Source organism: Fusarium pseudograminearum, chromosome 2 (genome assembly GCF_000303195.2).
Source record: "Fusarium pseudograminearum CS3096 chromosome 2, whole genome shotgun sequence".
Classification (NCBI taxonomy): domain Eukaryota; kingdom Fungi; phylum Ascomycota; class Sordariomycetes; order Hypocreales; family Nectriaceae; genus Fusarium; species Fusarium pseudograminearum.
This window is the reverse complement of record NC_031952.1, coordinates 8,656,592-8,676,234: the sequence shown is the minus strand read 5'-3', so window position 1 is coordinate 8,676,234 and position 19,643 is coordinate 8,656,592. Positions and strand designations below refer to the sequence as shown.

Sequence of the window (19,643 nt, the reverse complement as noted above, 5' to 3'; positions counted from 1 at the left end):
CGAACACGACATGCATCGCATGCTTGCCGTGCAACAACCCTTGAGGAAGCAGGACTTGTTGACATTTTTAGTGCTGATATATTGGGTAGGAAAAATCCCAAAAAAAAAAAGACATAATAATATGAAATTTTGCAATGGCAGTTTGTGCACAGAATAAGTAGCGGGACAATTCAAGGGTCGAGCCGATCTACCCCCGAAAAGACGCTTCGGCAAAGAACCCGAAAGCCGGGAATGTCCATGAAACCGGTCGCGTTTATCAGTTGCACTTCTCTAAGCTTCTATCAATCATGTGCCGAGTCACTTCTACATCTCGGTTTTCTCAACTGTGTATCCCAATATCATATCTGTCTCCTAGATCAAGGCACCAGACCAGTCCAATATCTCGTCTTGCTCACCTCAAACGAGGCCTGTAGCGGCGTATCCGCACTGCTCGTACCAACCAGGATGCTATACGCGCCCTTCTCGCTGCACCACTTGCCGCGAGCCTCATGCCAGTAGCTTGTAGAAAGAACTGCATCCATCTCAATCGTAATCTGTCTATCTTCCCCAGCCTCAAGATGTACCTTGCGGAACGCCTTGAGTTCCTTGACGGGTCGGGCAATAGAGGTTGTCGATGGTGGTGCAACGTAAACTTGGATGACTTCGGCTCCAGCGCGAGAACCTGTGTTGGTCACCAGAAGTGCAACCTTGCAATCGTTATCATCAACATGTACGCTCAAATTCTGGAGCGAGAAGCTGGTGTATGATAGGCCGTGGCCAAAAGCATAGAGCGGCTTGCTATCGATCTTCTCATAGTACCTGTATCCCACATATACGTCTTCGCCGTACAGAACGCGTCCTGCCTCGCTACGAAAGTTGAAGTATGTGGGGTTGTCTTGGATACGACGAGGTATCGTCAACGGCAGTTTGCCAGCCTATTTTTATTGTCAGTCATTTCTTCTGGGTATTTGGTGCGACTAAAACAGGAGGCTTACTGGGTTCACATCACCAAATAACACATCTGCAATGGCGTTTCCTGTCTCGTTACCACCATACCAAGCATGGCAAACTGCTTTAGCGTTGTCAATCCAAGGCATACCAACCGGTGTGCCTGACTGGACTACTACAGCAGTATTGGGGTTTGCCGTAAGTACGTTGGAGATAAGAGCATTAGTATGCGCAGTCATCTCCATGGTGGTTCGATCTGTTCCCTCAGACTCTAGCTCACCATTTAAGCCAACGACAAGAACAATCTGATCAACAGACTTGGCTACTTGAACAGCATCTTCAATAGCTTGGGCAGGGGCGATTCGTCTGCATGCACCAAATCTCAATCCTCCGTGTCGGCCACCAACAGGTCCACAAGGTGGTAGCTTGCTCGTTTTGAAGCAGCCCCATTCCACGCGAACTTTGTAGTCTTGACCAGCCACCAATTCAATACTACCCTTTTCTTCCACGGTACCAGAGCCAAAGAGTGTCTCACCAGGCGTTTGATTCTCGACATTGCTGATCAACAATACATCATCAATATAAAGTTTGCCTGTGCCTTCGACTCCCAGTCCAAAGTCATAGAGACCGCTTTCGTCAGGAGTGAATATTCCTTCAGCCTGGGAGTACCAGACCGGGGACAAATCTGGATGCTCATAATCCAGGAAGAAGCAATTTGCATCGACAAGAACACGCTCATCCAATGCAACTCGGTCCTTGGCTGACGCTGGCTTATTATAGGCCCTCCAAGTGAAGCCTGGCTGGCCATCTTCCGTCTTGAGCACATTGCCCATCTGAGGAAGCATCTGATGATCTGTTGCACCCTGTGCAAAGGCTACACTTTCGCATTTCTTTGCGATACCATCATATGGTGAAACACTGTAGTATGGAATAAGGGACGCGCTGCCTCCTCCACAGTAGCGAGCAACCTTTGCGTTTGGGCCAATAACAGCAGTTGTCTTTGACTTAGCAAAAGGCAAGACGCTATCCTTGTTCTTGAGGAGAACGATAGATTCCGACGCCGCTCGTCGCAAAAGTGATTGATCTTCTGGGCGGTTCAGTCGTTCCTCGGGTGCGTTCTCTGGAACACCTGAGGCAAGAGAGTAATTGATGAGATTAAGAACATTCCGCACTCGAGCATCAAGCTGTTCTTCTGTGACCTTGTTGGCCATCACAGCGTGGGATAGGGCCGAGCCTCTCCATCGCGTTGGGCCAGGCATTTCCAGGTCAAGCCCAGCATGGATAGAATCTGTTGTACTATAGGTACCGAACCTAGACATTGTGGGAACAAAGCATTAGAGGGACGATTTAAAGTGTTTGTGTGCACCGACTTACCAATCGCTCATGACAAGGCCAGCAAACTTCCATTCCTCACGAAGGATCTTCTGCAAGATTGCCTTGTTCTCCGAGACGTGGGTACCATTAACTTTGTTGTACGCCGTCATGATAGCCCGGGGATTTCCTATGCTGATAGCAAGCATGAAGGGCAAGAGGTAGATCTCCCGCATGGCACGTTCTGTTACAATCACATTGACGGCCAAGCGCTCATGCTCCATGTCATTGCACACAAAATGCTTCAGTGTAGCTGCGATATTCTCCTCCTGGAGACCCTTGGTGTAGTATCCTGAGAGAATACCAGAGAGCAGCGGGTCTTCGGAGAAGGACTCGAAGCCACGGCCACCTAGAGGACCTCTCTGAATGTTGAGTGTAGGGCCAAGGACGCAAACAGCCCCCTTTGCCTTTGCCTCTTGACCTTGTAAATGACCAAGCTCCGCCATCAAATCCGGATTGAATGTCGCGCCCAATGCTGACCCGCATGGCAAGCACGACGAGGGAACGCTCGCGAAGATTCTCGTGCCGCGCACGCCGTTCGGTCCGTCGGAAACGCGTATGGATGGTATCCCGTGATGTGGTAACGGCGCCGTGTGCCAAAAGTCCTTTCCTGTATAATGGTCAGTATTCGAAGTGACAATCGCAAAGCTAGTCCCGCAACTTACCCGCAAGAAGAGCCACCTTTTCGTCCACTGTCAGCTTCGATAGCAGCTCGTCGACGGGGAGCTCATCTATGCGAGCATCGCTCAAGAGGGGTGACATGACAACTGGATGGGAGAAAGTTGAACTGTTTCTGAGTGCAACAAGATAATGTTGCTTATCACGTTCTGAACTGTGTATCAGAAATGCTTCTCTCAAATACGGCCGAGAACAGATTATCTCTCAATTACACACTAGCTTATCATGACTTTTATATCCCATGTCAAATGATAACGAATAGATCCCTGCAATGTAACAGAGTCTGGATCTGCTCCAATAACTCACCAGTTCTGGTAATTCTCCGCCTGCGTCTGAACTACTGCGTAGCACGAGTATTTCTCCGCCATTTCTCCGCACAATTGACCGCAAACATAGCTTAAGCTCCACTATCACTATCAACCAAGGCTCGTTAGTGTACCCATAGTGGCTGAACTAGGCGGTCTCGTGAGATAACAACAGGGCCTGCCTGGACGCATACCCCAGAATTACTCTCGTCTCGGACCAGACGCACGGTCACCCCGACCCCAGATATCGGTTAATGGGGTTGAGCAGATAAAGTTGGATCTTCAACTTTTCAGCTTCTTGGTCAAGTTGGGGAGCCAGGTGTCATTTTTCTATAAAGTTGTAGACAAGCCCACGAAGATGAGATTGTTGGAACCTACGTTGTTCAAGGCCAGCACAAGAGACATAAGATCTTACTCCTTCATCAACCGTTCATATTTGAGTGCCCAATATGAGCGCTAGCGAAGCTCAAGTCAAGAAAGAGAACACCGTCGCTGACACACTGGCGTCGGTATTGCCTTCTGATGGCAAGCCTTGGTATAAACAGAGGCACCTATTGAAGCTCAACTTTGTTATACTTTCCCTGGTCTTGTTTTGTAAGTCCGGGCAGCACCTCATCTAACATGTTGGACCAGAACTGATGCCAGTATCAACAGCATCCGCCAACGGATACGATGGTTCTTTGATGAACGGTCTTCAAGCTCTCCCCAACTGGAACGATTTCATGGATCACCCAAAGGATGCCTGGCTCGGCTTCATTAACGCCATTTACTGGTTTATGAACGGTATTTCTTTCTTTGTCGCCGCCTGGAGTGCCAACAAGTACGGTCGCAAGCCAGGTCTTTATATTGGCTATTTATTTCTTATCGCCGGAACCATTCTACAAACAGCAGCGCACAATCCGGCAGCTTTCATCGCCGCCCGAGGTCTTCTCGGATGCTCTGCAGGATGGTACACCAGCAGCGCGCCCCTACTACTCAATGAGATCGCCTATCCCACTCATCGAGCCATTGCGTCAGCCTGTTTCCAGTGTGGCTTTTATCTCGGCAGTATAATCTCCGCATGGGTGACATTTGGAACCAGAAACTATACAAGCTCCTGGGACTGGCGCCTTCCATCTCTCATGCAGATCCTACTCCCTGCCTTGGCTTTTCCCGGATTCTTTATGGCACCTGAGTCTCCTCGATGGCTTGCGTCGGTAGACCGCAATGAGGAAGCGTCTAATGTTATTGCGAAGCATCACGCAGATGGAGATGCCAACTCGCCTCTAGTTCAGTATGAGACCGAGGAGATTATAAACACTATCAAGGCCGAGCGGGAGGCACATACCAGCGCCAGCTATGCAGACATGCTCAAGACCAAGGGCAACAGATGGAGACTGCTTATCTCAATTACACTGGGACTATTCAGTCAGTGGAGTGGTAACGGCGTCGTCTCGTACTATCTTGCTCTTGTCCTTCAAACTGTCGGTATCACCAGCGTTACTCACCAGACGCTCATCTCTGCATGCCTGCAAGTTTGGAACCTGATCTGGGCCGTCGCAGCGGCAGCAATGGTTGAGAAGCTTGGGCGACGACCTTTATTCCTGACATCTGGTATAACTATGTTGGTGAGTTACATTGCCATTACCGGATTATCTGGCTCTTTTGCAAGTACCGGAAACTCTGCTGTAGGCATTGCCGTTATCCCTCTCCTTTTCGTTTTTTTCGCGGGGTACGATATTGCACTGTAAGTAAACAAGCTGCATCCTCATATTAGACATTGCTTAACGAAGATGAAATAATCTAGAACACCCCTGATTATTGCCTATCCCATCGAGATCTGGCAGTTCCAGCTCCGGTCCCGTGGTTTTAGTGTTTTGTGGACCTCAGGCATCGTCGCCGGTATCTTCAACATGTTTGTAAACCCAATCGCGCTTGGAAGCATCGGTTGGAAGTACTACTTTACCTACATCGTTTTCCTCGCTGCCTTTGTGATAATTGCCTACTTCTGCTACCCCGAGACCAAGGGCCGTACCCTTGAGCAGATGGCATACATCTTTGATGGAGAAGATGCTGATACGAACGTCCTGGAAGGCAAGACAGTGGAAGGCAAGACCAAGGTTTTATCGATTGAGCTGGAGCACAAGAGTGGATGAACGGGATTGCATGAGACATGCCAGCCGTTCGGCCAAGCTTTGTTGACCAATGTAACCGTTTTGCCCTGTAAGAGAATGGTCAAACTAGATGGAGCTTAAAGTGCAAAGATTGAGAAGGAGGCGGACATGAGTTCCCCGAATCGTTAGCGCGTTGAATATGTACTGTTTACAATTGAAAATTGATAAACTCGCTTGTCGAACTAGCAACCAATTCTGACAAGTATGCTATGCAACGAGGGCCAAGATCATGGAGGGGGACCATATACGTCTAGATTTCCCCTCATTTCTCTATACGCGCACAGTTGAAGTCACCAGACGTTTCGGACAGTTGGCTTTGGTTGTAATCTTAGCACTTGTTGGTTGATATGGAGACCCTTGATAAAACAACGCCGAAACACGGGGAGGAAATATCTATGTAAGCGAGGTCAGTACACCAAGTCAACCATCCGATTAAATAAATTGAGCAAATAACATGTCAGACGATCTAAATATGATACGTGACAGTGAGTCGTGCTGAGCGTGTGCATTACAGCTAAAACCGGAAATCCTTGTTTTCCTTCTCAGTCATGTCCTCAAGTCCGTCGCTAATGCCCTGGGGAGCCATATTCCATGTGCCAGCATAAACCGCGTTGTTTGACATTGTTTGACAAACCACCATCGCAACGAAATAGCACGCCATAATACCAATAAAGGACTGGTTGTAGCCTGGTGCAAATTTCCTGTTTAGATTCGTCCAGCTGTTTGAGTACACGGTAGCTGTCACAGGAGAACACAGCCCACGATGACAGGGATGCATACAAGGTTGTAGATCTGGTGTCTCATGCCGGACCAACCATCCAGAACCAACTATGGCGATTTTTGCCATAACTCCCAGAGGAAGATTGAAAAGTAGGGTATGCAAGATGCTGGACCCCATGCCATTAAAAACCAACGTGGAAAATGTGTTGGCCGCGCTCGTGGCAGCATTATACAGGAGTCACTTTCGTCGTATCGCGTTAGATAACGCTCTCTCAAGTAAGCACCGTTTGCGCTAGATTGATGGTGACCACAGGCAGATCCAGTAATTTGACGCAAGTTCAGGCAGGATTGATAGGAATATTATTTCGTGGGAGCCATCGTCCGTACGTCACATGTCTTTGTCATTATGGCACTTGTAAATACACAACACTGGTTCATATCCTCGCTAATGCAGATGAAACAACTTGGAAGTAGCCGTTTTTACTTGCCCTGAACAAAACCAGAGTTATCGGCGCAATCGAAAACCTTGGCGATGGTACCCGTGTCAAATGCCTCCTTGATCAGAACAACGACTGAATAACTGAATGAATGAGTCAGAACGTAGAAGAAAACAGTGGTGCATAGTGGAACTTGGTACTTACAAACCAGCAATCATCATAAAGAATCCGAACATCATAATAAGTACATGGAAACTGTACTTGACCTTTTGCGTGGTGGTTCCAGTCTTGTACTTCTTGAATTCGTGCATCCAGAGAAGAGCAGGGAATATCAGACTGAAAGGGGCAAGGCAGATGGCACCAGCAAGTCCAAGAAGGTAGTTCAAAATGGGAACAGCCTCAGCAACAATGAAAGCAGCTGTACCAAGGGCGATGTTAATTCCGAGCCAAGTTCCCCAGTGAGTGAAGGTGTTGGCCTGTAGATGCTTCGAGTCACGCAAAACACGGACAAACGCGTACTTTGCAGCTACATGCTGGTAGATACCAACACCAAGAATAAGCCCAGGCAAGGAGACACCATAGGCGACCTTCTTTACGATAGGTCCAGCACTGGCGAAAGCGGGAGTTGAGAGCCAGACGCCACAGTAACGGTAGATAACCAGACTGAAAGACAGGTACATGGCTCCGACTATAAAACCAGCAACGAGACAGGCTTTGCGGTAATCCTGGGGCCGCTTCATCTCGGAAATGACGGGTATGAAATTGGAGGAACCGCAGGTGCTGATGAATATGTTGGTTACGCTGACCATACCGACAACGAAGCTGGGGTATGCAATGGGCGCCCACCCAAGATCAAAGTCTCCAGTCTGAGGTGCCGCAGCAGGTCTGTCCACTTGCGTCACGGCCACAACAAAGATGAAGACGCCGATAACAAATGTGATAAAGCCAATCCATGTCAACCAGCCCAGTTTGGAGAATGTGCGGATAGCTGAGAATGCGGTGACGGCAATGGCAGAAATAAGGCCAAAGGCCACAGTACATGTTCCATGGTCCGACAGCGCGTTAAACCCAATGGTTATCGCAACTACTCCACCAGCTGTTACGAGGGTTTGGGCGATGATGATCTGAACGCCCACTAGTTCGCGGCCCCAGCGACCCCAGATGAGGCCCATCATGTCGGCCAATGCTAGAATAAGAGGTTAGCGCTGATTCACATATTCGTAATTGATCTACAAACATACTATGGCACTCTGTGTGGTTGTGCTTAATGTCACCAAGAATAAGTCCAGTATCTACGCTGGTTAGCTCTATAATAGATGTTGGATTTGGTTGACTCACAAACATTCAGAGATGTGTATCCGATGATACATAAAGAGCCTCCGATGGAACCCAATGCACCAAGAGCTGCTGGGATGGCGAGGATGCTCATGGCAAAGTTGATCTTGAGAAACACCACCGTGGCCCTCTGCCAACTGACAGTCCTGAACTCAACTCCATCGACATTCTCTTGGAAAACCTCCTTGGTCTCCCCCTTCCCTATATCAACGCTTGGGACATCACCATGATCAAGAGTCCCCTTTTCTTTCTGACCAGTACCCGAGTACTGCAGAATAGAAGAAGCCGTGGGAGATGCCATTTCGTAGCGATTTAAATATAATAGAAGGGGAGGGATACTATAGACAGTAATAGACTGTAAAGTGAAGCATGCAGAACAGGTACTTATACTTAAAATCAGTCTTGTCTCACCCATTTTCTCTAGCAAGTCCGGGGCAACGCGGGGTTGAAGGGAGTAGATACTATTGGACATCCCGAACATCATCGATGGTAGTCACTGTACATTATGGAATAACTCCATTAGGCATATCGTGTACATATTATTGACTCCCTGTTCAGGTGGATAGGACAGCATGGGTGTGTACCTTTTAAGATTTGAACAAAACAAGATCAACGTTTTTCTGTTGAGGGATCAGGTGGTTAGATGCCCAATGCAGCGATCAGTGGCATTGTTCCATTTCACCTTGGAATACTTTGTTTGCTTGGCGATAACAGCTCAGCAATTGTTACAATACAAAACAATCATCTACGTGCCTCAGCGATAGAGAAGAACATTTGATATAGGAAGCATGTACCAGTACTTTCCAAAGTAGTCAACCTTGCCAGAATGATAACTAATACCGGGAACTTAGTGTCTCCCAGACCTGCTCTGCCATGAAAAGCAAGGGTGTTATCTCGGGGGGTGGCCGGTATAAGCCCCCCGAGGGGCTGGACTTAGACCTAGCTAGATTTTCTGATATCTTATCACTGTTCTACCAAACCCAAACGCCGTCTCTTATCTACTCAGTTCCGCATTTCCCGGGTTTGGTCTAATATTTGCTGTAATGTAATGCTCACCTGACTAATAAGCGTTGGACAAGCAGACGATTTTGCATAATGGGCTCCAGAACAATAGGTCTCCGGAATATGACAGCTGCACTGTTTCAACCGAATCTAAGGCAGTAAATAGAGTTCAGGGATAGAATGCGGGGAAGTTCCCACACTGGACTGCCTAGGTAGGAGCATGGTCCGGGGAATAGGTCAATCTCCGCGGTCTAGAGACACTCAAAGGCGGAGGAAAATGATTATCTTTTGATAAGGATATTCCTCGGCTTGACACTCCCTACAATGCCCCGTCTAAGCCGATATGGCTCCTCCTCTATCTTGGCAAGCAGGTGTCACCTAATGCTGATCATTATTGGTTTCAACCATTCCTTTTGGTATAAGACCAAGAATCCTTTGTTTTTCTTTGTTTGTATTTTTACGTAGAATTGTGTTTATTAGTCGCCCATCATGTTTGATCTTGACCCCATCAATGCCGCTTTCTATGACCAAATCAAGGACTTGCCTTGTCCGCATCAAATGGGAGGTTACCAACAGGCCTACGACAGCTTGGAGCAGATACAGAAGCATGATGCAGCTCCAGATATCGATACAACAACTATCCAAGTTGGCAAAAGATATGGTCCGACAACCGTAACATTGTTCAGGTTGAAAACCCTTGTTGATAAGCCACTCCCCATGGTGTTCTATACTCACGGTGGCGGTTGGATCATGGGAAGGTAATTAACAATCATCTTTTTTATACATCCTGTGTTTCTGGACGGTCAACTGATTCATCTTCAATTAGCGCAAAATCTTTCGCTGTGTTAATGGAAGACCTGGCCCGTCGTACCCAAGCCGTTATAGTCTTCCCTGACTACACTCGTGTACCCCATCAAACATTCCCGTACCCGCTTGAGCAGAGCTATGAAGTTCTCGACTACATGGTTCGTCATTCGAATCAGCATCAAATTCTACATGGGACTATTGCTCTTGCTGGAGACAGTGTTGGAGGTGCGTTCGTGATGTCCCCTTTGTCAAATGCAGGACGGATACTAACATCGACGAGGCCACATGGCTATTGCTATGATGCAGATGTCTCTGGAGCGCAAGCTGCCAACTCAGATTGGCCAGTTGGTTCTGTGGGCTCCCGTGACAATCACATACAAGAAGCTTGGATCATACACGACTTTCTCGCACGCGCCATTCCTGACAGAAGACTCGATGGATTGGATGATTGAGTCTTTTTTACCGAACAAGGAAGACAGGCAGACAGCACTGGCATCACCGCTGACACATCTTTCAGACGAAGTCCTGGCTCAGTTCCCCCCTACTATTATCTTCCTCTCCACTGTTGACCCACTGCTTGACGAAGGTGTGGCATTCGGACATAGGCTCCAGAAGAATGGGGTTGACGCATCCATCATGAAGGCTGAGGGGCAGATGCATGCGTTTTGTGCTGTGAAGGCACTACGGGATGGTCCAACTGCTCGTGCTGTGATCGACTTGGCTGCCTTGAGGTTGAGGAGGATCTTTCCTCAGCGTGATACTCCTGGGCACCCTAGTTGATAACATCGACATGTAGTGAGAAATAGTTTCTCTGAATAAAGAATTATTTTCCCCTAAGCGTTACAACAGTAGAGTTGAGCATTCTCATCAGCCCACAAGGTTGTGCTTTTCATCGTGAATACAACAGAACTCGAAATTAAAATAAAGGCAGAGATAATTAAATTGACTATACTAGAAAAGCAAATGTAGAACTGTCTACTGAGACTTTAATGTATAGGAAGTATAGTAACTAACTGTTACTGGTATTTAGAACAATATTACAAGAGCTGATAAGAGATTTTTATTAAGTCACGGAAAATCACTCATTGTATCCACTATGGATGAAGCCGAGCACTTCCAGGTTTTCCCCATTTCCAATCTTGGCCGTCGTTAGTACGATTTGACTAAGCTTGCAGCCCTTATCTAATAGTATTAACTAATACCGCGTAATCGGCAACTCTATCCCCCGGGACTGTACTGGCTCCTTGCATTTAATGAGCTGTTATAATATTTGCAACATCATACCTATACGTTACTTACAACACTCTTAACACATACACAATCAACAAACTACCAATCAACTGCCATGGTTAAATCATTGCGCTTCGGGGACTTGGATGTCCCAGTCCCTGGATTTGGTGCTATGGGAATTAGCTTTGCACTCGGCAACGATCTTAGCTATGAGCAGGCTGAGCCTGTGCTCCTTGAAGCGCTCAAACAGGGATGTACGTTTTGGGATACTGCTGTACGTCTATGCATCCTACCCAATACCACTGTCAACTGTACATCCTTACCAACTGTATCAGGTTTCATATGGGCCAGGCAAAAATGAGAAACTTATCGGCGAATTTGTCAAGAAACACAACTGTCGCGACAAGCTTTTTAGTACGTGGAAGAAACGGAATACATTTATCAATCGTGTTACTAACTGATGCGAATCAGTTGCATCAAAGTGCGGTGTTGCTGCTTTTGAAGATGGATCAATCACCAACTCAGCCGAGCATATCCAGGCGTACATTGAAGGAACCATCGAGCGACTTGGCTTTACTCCTGATTTGTACTATATTCATCGCATGGACCCAAGTAAGTGGATGCAATTACATATACTCTGCGATCAGCAGATCTAATAACGGCATGTAGATACACCCCTAGAGGAATCTATTCCTGCCATGGACTTACTCCGTAAGCAAGGAAAGACTAAGTACATTGGTCTTTCTGAGTGTTCCGCTGAGACATTGCGCAAGGCAAACTCAAGTAAGCATGACAGATCCTACTCAACAGGCACTATGCTCATTACGTCTTAGTTGCCAAGATCGACGCTGTGCAAGCAGAGTACTCTGCGTTTGAGACTCTACACGAGACAGACGGTCTTGTTGACACAGCTCGCGAACTCGACATCTCTTTCATTGCCTACGCTCCTCTCGGACATGGCTGGCTAGTAGAGAATTTTCCTTACGAAACCCCTGACGACTTTGCCCCCGATGACTATAGACGTCAAAGTAAGTTTCAGAAATTCTCAAGGTTAGATAACTTTGCTAACATAGTTAAATAGTACCCAAGTGGCAGGGAGACAATTTCTATGCCAATAAGAGAATTGCTGACAAGTTCAAGGAGTTGGCTAGAAAGAAGAACTGCACGCTGCCTCAAATTGCTATTGCATGGATTGCAGCCCAGGGAATGATTGCCATCCCTGGTACGACCAAGCCTGAGCGGTTGATTGAAAACTTTGCGGCGAGAGAGATTGAGATTGCAGAGGAGGAGAACAAGGAGATGCGTAAGTTGGTGGATGCTCTGAAGCCTCAGGGTGATCGATACAGTGAGAGTGCTATGAAAAATATTGGCAAATAAATGGTAGACAGACTTCCAAGGTAGATATTTTTTTTATCTATAAATAACTTTCCTGTCGGTGCTTCTTCCATTTTGCATGCAATTTTGTGGATGAATGGGTGTTGGACGTGACGAGAATGTAGGATTCCATGTATCAGATGCGGCATGATTATATCTTTAACTACTTTATCGCATGGGGTCTATCGCAGATCAACAGACGATTGGATTAAGCATGAAACATAGATGTAGAAATTAAAAGAGAAATTTAAAATGTTATACGAATGAGGGATCGTGAAGCTTCGCCTTTTTATCTACGTCCGTAGACTCCATATGAACAATCGAAGTCACCTTGGGATCCTGTGCGGAATCTCTCACTTCATGATGCCCCTCAAGTACTTCTACCTGGCCGTTCCTTGCGACCATCTCCTCATCCAGAGGCGTGAAATCGCCACAGAAACCCCACCGTGTGTCTTCCTTCCATCCCCGGGACATCCAGTTGTTGGCCTTGTTAGGATAGAGGTCGACTGTGCCAACCAGTGTCATATCATGTGCCACTACAGGGAAGATGTTGTCGTATGCATCCGCTTCGATCAGCTTGTCAATACTATCCTTGGCAAGAACTCCCTCGTCATGCCAGCCCGGTCCCACTGTGGGGTCAAAGAAGGGTCTCTCCGGGTCCTTCCAGGGATGGATGGATAGGAATAGCCTGCCGGGGCACGCTAAGAGGGTATTGCTAAGAGGGTTGGGGGTGATCATGTTGGGTAAAGGTGTGTAAGGGGAGGGTCTAAATTCACCGCAGTGATGGGCAATGTCACCGCCCAAAAGCATGAAGGAAGGCGGATCAGCTGTTGTGCGGGCAAGAGCCGACATATGTCCAACTGCATGGCCAGGTGAGTTCAAGAGATAAAAGCTCCCATCTCCATAAAAGTCATAAGCCTGGAATCTACCAATATCAAGCGCTGCCTCGCCACTAAAGTCGATTTCGATCAACTTACGGCCCTGCCAAGCAGTTTCATTAACATGTGAGTCTTTGGCAGTCGGCCAGCCTGGCATTACTCCTTGTTTGAAGCCGGGACCGACAATTAGATCTGTGGATGAAGGAAATGTCTGCGGATCACCAACATGGTCGAAATGCCAGTGCGACCAGATAATAGCTCCAACACTTTTCAGGTCCTGGCCATTGTCACGAAGGATGGAGGCAACATCTGTTTGAACATCTATGCTCCATCCTTCTTCTTTGACAGCTGCGACAAAGGTATCGGGCAGATGTTCCCAGTCTTTACGAACACCCAGATCAAACACCATGGTGTCGTGTTTTGATGGCTTGGAGCTAGTGTGTTCAATGAGGAAGGCATATGAGCCAGCGTTGAGGGTCTCAAACCCAGAAACGAGGGGTTCCACGAAGCTTGAGGCGGGGACCATGCTCATGTAGCTTGTTGTATCAATAATGTAGACATCGACTGTGCTCTGGGACTCTGGTATTACTACCGGGGGTGGGAGACGAATAGATGACATGGCTGCAGTGTGATGCGATGCAATACAAGGTAATGAATGCAGCGGCAGGAATCAATAATGACTGAGATGATCTGACTTGAGGTGAATGGGTGAGATCAAAACTCTGTCTTACTTTTCCCACATTATTTATCCCCAATACAAACGGCTGGCTGACTTTCGAGTTCAGCGGCAGTTGGTTATCCGGGGAACAAGGTCGGCTGTCGGATTGAACCTCTGATGGTCCTGTGTTCTACTGCTAGACGCACTAGTCTTGGGTCCTACTGTATTCGGATCAACCACTAACGGTTGGTTATCTGCGGGCGCACCATCAGCCGCTGTAGCTCTCCCCTCAACAATTGCGGGATAGCGAAGGGTGATCGGTACTGTATTCGACTATCAAGGTGAGGTGTGTCTTCCACTCTGCCAGGGCGAGAGACCTCATGCGGGGAAATCGCGGACGCTAGCGGACTTACGGATAACGACGTGACTGTGTAGATAACACTAGCGACTCGGAAGTAGATAGTAGTGGGCGGGCGGGTGAGTGAGTGAGCTGGCGTTATTTTTCATTAGGTAAATTGTCCTATGTTGTCAACTTGTGATATTCTACTTACTTGATATTACCATTGAATAAATGATAAGTCAAGATAATGAGATTACATGTCTCGCAATGAAAATCAGGCTCAGACTATGTATCCATGTGTAATAGAATCCACAATTGGCTAAATATATATTCAACAGTTAGTAAGAACCCCTTGATAGCATTATTTACTTGTTTATCAGATGAATAATGAATGATAATAAACACCATCTCGCAGAAACTTGAAAAGAGTATGAAAAGCTAGATTTGGTTGCTAACAACATCTGGAATGAACTACTTGTCTTGTTTCTCAAAATCAATATCGCCAAGATCTCAAGCCAGTCTTCTCTCCTCGGGAAGTCCATTCTTCTCTTCATCAGTCAAATTAACATCAAAAATCTCAACCAACGCTTGGATTCTCTCCTCTTCCGTCTTACACTCCCTGACAACCTTGCGTTGGTTGCCAATCGTCTCTCTGATAGTATCCTTGAATAATGTAAGATTTCCGATAATCTCTTCCTTCTCCTCATCTTGGATCATCTTGGTGCAGGTGACATATCTTGTGAAGAAAGAGCGCGGGTTCGTAGAAGTAAACCACGACATGACTTCGTAGTCTTGGGGCAGAAACTCGGTCTCAGTAAAGGCGTAAGTAGGTATCCAGACTTCCGTTCCGTCCTTGGTAGGCTTAAGGCAGACATCGTAGCACCATAACTCTGTTCCCTTGGTGGGGTTGCTTGCGTGGGACTCGGCAATTGGGCGGCGCTGAAGACGGATCTTTCGAGGAGCGATGCTCATCGTCTCAAAGCCATGACGTAGGGGAAAAGGAAGGTTGGGACCCATTGAGCCCATTCCTACATCGACAACATACCACTCATCCTCCAGGTAGACGAGGTTAAGCATATGGTTCCAGCCATCGTAAGTGTATGCCTGGTTTTTCCTAACATCTGGATAAGGACTCATAGCACGCGCCACACGGCCTCCGCAATCGCGAACCTCATAACCAAATGAGCGGAAAACAGTACCAAGAAAGGTATTGTTTTCCATACAACGGCCACCACGGCGACGCGTAACTATCTTTTCAAAGAGCTCAACAGGGTCAAGCGTGATAGTCTTGTGTGCTGAGTAGTGGAGCTCCAGGTTCTCAAATGGTACATTGCATGCATGGTAACGGGTAATGGCCTTGAGGAGAGGCAGACCGTGTTCCTTGGTGTGGGCAAGACTCGAGTCCTTTAGGACCGCTGAGTTGAGGAATCTCTGAGGAAGCTTGATGACTTTCAGGTAGTCTTGGAGCTGTGCTTGAGAGTATCGTGGAGGGTTATCCACCCAAAGCTGGGTGAGTACTGTTGGCTCGGGGAGACACGACATGATGGGTTAAATTGAAGCGTTTGGTAAATTTGGGTTGAGTAATGCTGAACGTCTGTATATTTAGGCGTATGCATATGTGTATAAGGGTATGGTTCTTTGTGTTTAGTACCAATAGCAGACTGACAAGCCTATGAGACAGATTATTATACCTGCAAAAGTCTCGCAATCTAACCCGGACATCCCAGAGCGGTTCCACGGAAGAAATCTCCAAATCCACAGTGACGAAAGGTGGGGGGGCGAGTCAGTCGGGGAGTTAGGCCGGAGTAGGTCCGTGAAAAAGGATACAGCTTACAGCGACTTTTACTAACCTCAAGAGACTAGGCTAAATCCGCTTAAAATTCCACAGGTTTTCCCAATGCTAGACATCACATCATTCTCTATCGTCATCTAGATGAACGCCACAAACAAGAGACTAGCCATTACAATCTTACCAGGTACTTGTGGTTCGAGGCATTGCAAGCAAGCGAGGTAAAGATACCCATTAGAAACGGGTGCAATAACCACCAATCATTATAACTCTCAGGCACATAACGAGGGTCAGGTCAGAGTCGGCATCAGATTTTAAAAATTATTTTACACTACCATGTACTCAGCCGCCACAAGGAAACCCTTCCCAAATCCCGTCTGTAAAGCTCACCCCTTCAACAGGCGATAGGTTAAATCCTTTGAAAATATTCGGATCAAACATTTCGGCTGCAAAGAGCTGGAATGCATCCATACCATCCTCATCAAGCGGCATGGTATCCGTTACGCCACTCGCTGTATTCGTAGTATCTGATGTTATGTCTAAGCTACCGTTTTGGTGATTTGGAGGAACGTCTAGTTAGTGTGTGATTAGTTCATGAACCCAACAACCAATGGTGGCAAACTTCGTCTCTCACGCACCTTTCATACTGCATATTCGGGCCAGGCGAGCAATGTATTCGAGGCAGCTCAAGACCAGACTATTTTTGCGATCGAGCTTTTTGAATATCTCTTCGGCTTTGCTGAGTAGACTCTTACAGTGATCTACTGCTACCTCGTCGACTATGCTTTGGCCATGCTGTGCCCAAAGCAAACGGCCACTGACGACCAATGAGGCTGTGAAAACTACAAAGCTAAGGTCAATAATATGCGCATGTAGTAGAGCGGTACTATCGTTACTCACCGTAGTACAGTGTAAAGTACCAAGCACCGAGGTTGTTCTCGGGCGTGGGATCTGCACTAATGACTGCATATACAATGTCAATAGTCAACTGCGCAGATCGTAAACACTCGTGTGCCTCTGCCATGGCAAGCTGTATCATATAAGACGGTGGCGCTTCCATTCTGTTCCCAGCCTGGAACAGATGGCGTATTGTGGTGCTTAGCAGTGGCTTGTGTATCAAGATGCCAAGATTATGATACCTAAGCGTGAGGATGACGCGAAGTCTATTGCCACGTGTGTTGTGGGCCAGGAACTCATCTTCTGGCTGGCAGACATGCAGATGACCTGGAAGACTTCCTGCCCAGAGACGGAGTTGTTTTCGGAGCTCGCCTGATGCTTTCAATGGAGCCATGTCATCGTGACCCGAATCAACGTGGTCTAGGTTCGTTCCGTACTGTTCTGCTAGCGACTTGCTCATGACTTGATACAGCCTGAATGAAACGGACAAGAAGTCTCCTGGGAGGTCAACGGGGACCTGAGGGTTAGACAAAGACATAGGTGACAACCCCATAACAGATTCGCGTCCGTTGAACGAATGCATCTGCTCGTCGGCGATACTCGCCGGTCTTCCAAATGCAGTACTAAGCACCTTATCCAGGCAGTATATAATAACCCACGTCCGTCGGCGGTATTCCTGTTGGGCGGAGTCAAGAGACACCCCGCTGGATTGACAATGCAGACCCAGCGCCATGGCCGATCGAATGGCTAGTCCGTGGTTGTTCCATGCTTGTATTGACCGCTGCGTCCCTTGGCAGTGGAGAACGACGAGAATAAGATAATGGACAATCTCGAGACTAACGACGCGTTTCGATAGTTCGCCGCAGAGTGCCATCGCTCTCTTGTAGAACACGTTGCACCTCTCGAAGCGTACTTTGGCAGATGAAGATAAGCAACTAGCAAGAGCAAATATCATATTCAAGGTTCCGAGCCATGTTCTGCGTGCTCTTGTGAAACCGTTGTGTCTGCACTCGTTGTATGTCCTTCGCATGGTGTCCTCGCATATGAATGGAAACACAACCCCAGCTGTGTCAAAGTATATATCCAACAGGCTATCCATCTCTTGGACTGACGGTAGAGCTGTAGGCGAGGATTCTGATGTCGCCAAGTCACTGGCAGATACCGCGTGTTGGTTCTGAGGCACGTCAGTGGTAACACCATCTCCGGGACCCGAAGCTTGGTTCGACGCAGAGGGTGCCACAGGCGTAGCTCCATGTACGGTTGCCAAGGCCCGTAGGAGAAGTTGTGTAAAGTTGATGTTTGAGGCTTCACCGTAGTAAACAGACGTCTTCTCTTCGACAAAGGTCATGGCCATGCCATTGGTGTTGGCGTCCTCGTCATCAGGCTCCTCCAAACCAGTAGCACAAGTCTCATTTGCAGCACTTTTGTCTCGAGTGTTGGGTCTGGATGAAGTAATCGATTGTGCGATGGTAGGCTGATGACATGGCGAATCGTGATTGTTGTGGTGATTATTGCTATCAGTACCACCGGTGCATGGCGATAAATGGCCCTTGAGAACGTCGTTCAATCTTTGAAGGTTATGCTCGACGGAAGCGACACGTTGTTCCAAGTCTGAAACGTAGTCCTTCCGCACGATGACATTAGTGGTCGAATCACCAGGCTCGTATAAACAGTTGACTCCAAGGGACAGACAGGATGAGCAAGAAGGTCGATGGCCGTCACATCTACCCCAGCCAGTCAGTCAATACCTATTGAAAGGTGCAGGGTAGTCCGGTCTCTTCTGTCTTGGGCTAGTTGCGGTCCTGCAACAAAAAGCAGACATACCTAGACTTCCGCATCCGGCAGGCATTACAGGCGAGGCCGATGCGCCGTCGCTTGTGCGTTGGTGGACCCGTCCCTGGGGATTTCTCTTGCTCATTTTGTGACAGTCTCTTTGACGACATTGGGAGTGGAATGCGAGTGTGGAGACTGTAGCAAAACGGGTGGGAGATTGGGAGAGGGGCGCGGGGAGGTCGGGGAGAGAGGAGAGATATAGCCGTGGCATTGTGCAGGGAGAGGGCAGTTAAACGACAATCTTAGTCTCTTCTCTGACTCGTGCCATATCGCTTGCTATACACACTAGACCTGTTACATGCATATAGTTCGTGCGGGGTTCCTTCGGGGCGCTTGATAAATATGTATGTAAGCCAATCTAGTTTTTCCCGCTTATCTAATAAACCAGTATGGTTAGATATGCTTAGAATCAGACCAAATAAACTGGATATCTTTGATATGTCTAATGGAGATTAAACTGATAACCCCTAAGAGGTTATCAGTTATATATTATGACCCTCATGCAGGGGGGTTCCTTGGAAAATGCTGGAACCTCTGCGAGAACGGATCAGTTAGAGAAGTCAGAGAATATAATAGCCGAGGTAACATAAGTTTAAACAGTCGCTTGGACCCCTGCCCTGTTAAGCCCGGGGGTCCGGGGAATGTAGGGGAATTTCGGATGACAGTTGCAGAAGAGGAGAGACACGGATATTTAGTCGGGAGACTATGTACTTTTCAGCAGTATTCTAAACGCACCTTTTCTTACATTGCAGAGGTAGGGGTGGCATTACTTTCGCCTTGTTAAGAAACACCATTAAATTAACAGAGTTGATAGGAAAGCCTACTGTTGGGAATAGCTTACATATTATACTTAGCGTATCTCAATATAGGATAAAGGGTTAGACAAATAAAAAAGGCTTGAACCGGCAG

The 19,643-nt window shown here is 47.4% G+C and overlaps 8 protein-coding genes across 8 annotated transcripts; 3 read left to right on the top strand and 5 right to left on the bottom strand.

Annotated features, from left to right (window-relative positions):
* Positions 1-356: 356 nt before the first annotated feature.
* On the bottom strand, positions 357-3,060 carry FPSE_08129 (uncharacterized protein; the record flags this gene model as incomplete). The annotated part of the gene is made up of 4 exons (XM_009261247.1): positions 357-914; positions 975-2,238; positions 2,302-2,908; positions 2,964-3,060. The coding sequence occupies 4 exons, from the start codon at positions 3,058-3,060 to the stop codon at positions 357-359; spliced, it is 2,526 nt and encodes an 841-aa protein (XP_009259522.1).
* A 670-nt stretch (positions 3,061-3,730) lies between these two features.
* Positions 3,731-5,416, top strand: FPSE_08128 (uncharacterized protein; the record flags this gene model as incomplete). Its single annotated transcript, XM_009261246.1, has 3 exons — positions 3,731-3,875; positions 3,936-5,007; positions 5,068-5,416. The coding sequence occupies 3 exons, from the start codon at positions 3,731-3,733 to the stop codon at positions 5,414-5,416; spliced, it is 1,566 nt and encodes a 521-aa protein (XP_009259521.1).
* A 1,218-nt stretch (positions 5,417-6,634) lies between these two features.
* Positions 6,635-8,227, bottom strand: FPSE_08127 (uncharacterized protein; the record flags this gene model as incomplete). Its single annotated transcript, XM_009261245.1, has 4 exons — positions 6,635-6,734; positions 6,796-7,777; positions 7,833-7,883; positions 7,930-8,227. 4 exons carry the CDS (start codon positions 8,225-8,227, stop codon positions 6,635-6,637), a joined length of 1,431 nt encoding a protein of 476 aa, XP_009259520.1.
* Positions 8,228-9,417: 1,190 nt separating this feature from the next.
* On the top strand, positions 9,418-10,515 carry FPSE_08126 (uncharacterized protein; the record flags this gene model as incomplete). Its single annotated transcript, XM_009261244.1, has 3 exons — positions 9,418-9,686; positions 9,755-9,960; positions 10,016-10,515. The coding sequence occupies 3 exons, from the start codon at positions 9,418-9,420 to the stop codon at positions 10,513-10,515; spliced, it is 975 nt and encodes a 324-aa protein (XP_009259519.1).
* A 565-nt stretch (positions 10,516-11,080) lies between these two features.
* Positions 11,081-12,342, top strand: FPSE_08125 (uncharacterized protein; the record flags this gene model as incomplete). Its single annotated transcript, XM_009261243.1, has 6 exons — positions 11,081-11,239; positions 11,301-11,379; positions 11,437-11,577; positions 11,635-11,748; positions 11,799-11,993; positions 12,047-12,342. The coding sequence occupies 6 exons, from the start codon at positions 11,081-11,083 to the stop codon at positions 12,340-12,342; spliced, it is 984 nt and encodes a 327-aa protein (XP_009259518.1).
* A 252-nt stretch (positions 12,343-12,594) lies between these two features.
* Positions 12,595-13,836, bottom strand: FPSE_08124 (uncharacterized protein; the record flags this gene model as incomplete). Its single annotated transcript, XM_009261242.1, has 1 exon — positions 12,595-13,836. One exon carries the CDS (start codon positions 13,834-13,836, stop codon positions 12,595-12,597), a length of 1,242 nt encoding a protein of 413 aa, XP_009259517.1.
* Positions 13,837-14,725: 889 nt separating this feature from the next.
* On the bottom strand, positions 14,726-15,757 carry FPSE_08123 (uncharacterized protein; the record flags this gene model as incomplete). Its single annotated transcript, XM_009261241.1, has 1 exon — positions 14,726-15,757. The coding sequence occupies one exon, from the start codon at positions 15,755-15,757 to the stop codon at positions 14,726-14,728; it is 1,032 nt and encodes a 343-aa protein (XP_009259516.1).
* Positions 15,758-16,346: 589 nt separating this feature from the next.
* On the bottom strand, positions 16,347-18,844 carry FPSE_08122 (uncharacterized protein; the record flags this gene model as incomplete). Its single annotated transcript, XM_009261240.1, has 4 exons — positions 16,347-16,576; positions 16,643-16,846; positions 16,905-18,625; positions 18,726-18,844. 4 exons carry the CDS (start codon positions 18,842-18,844, stop codon positions 16,347-16,349), a joined length of 2,274 nt encoding a protein of 757 aa, XP_009259515.1.
* Between the last annotated feature and the right edge of the window lie 799 nt (positions 18,845-19,643).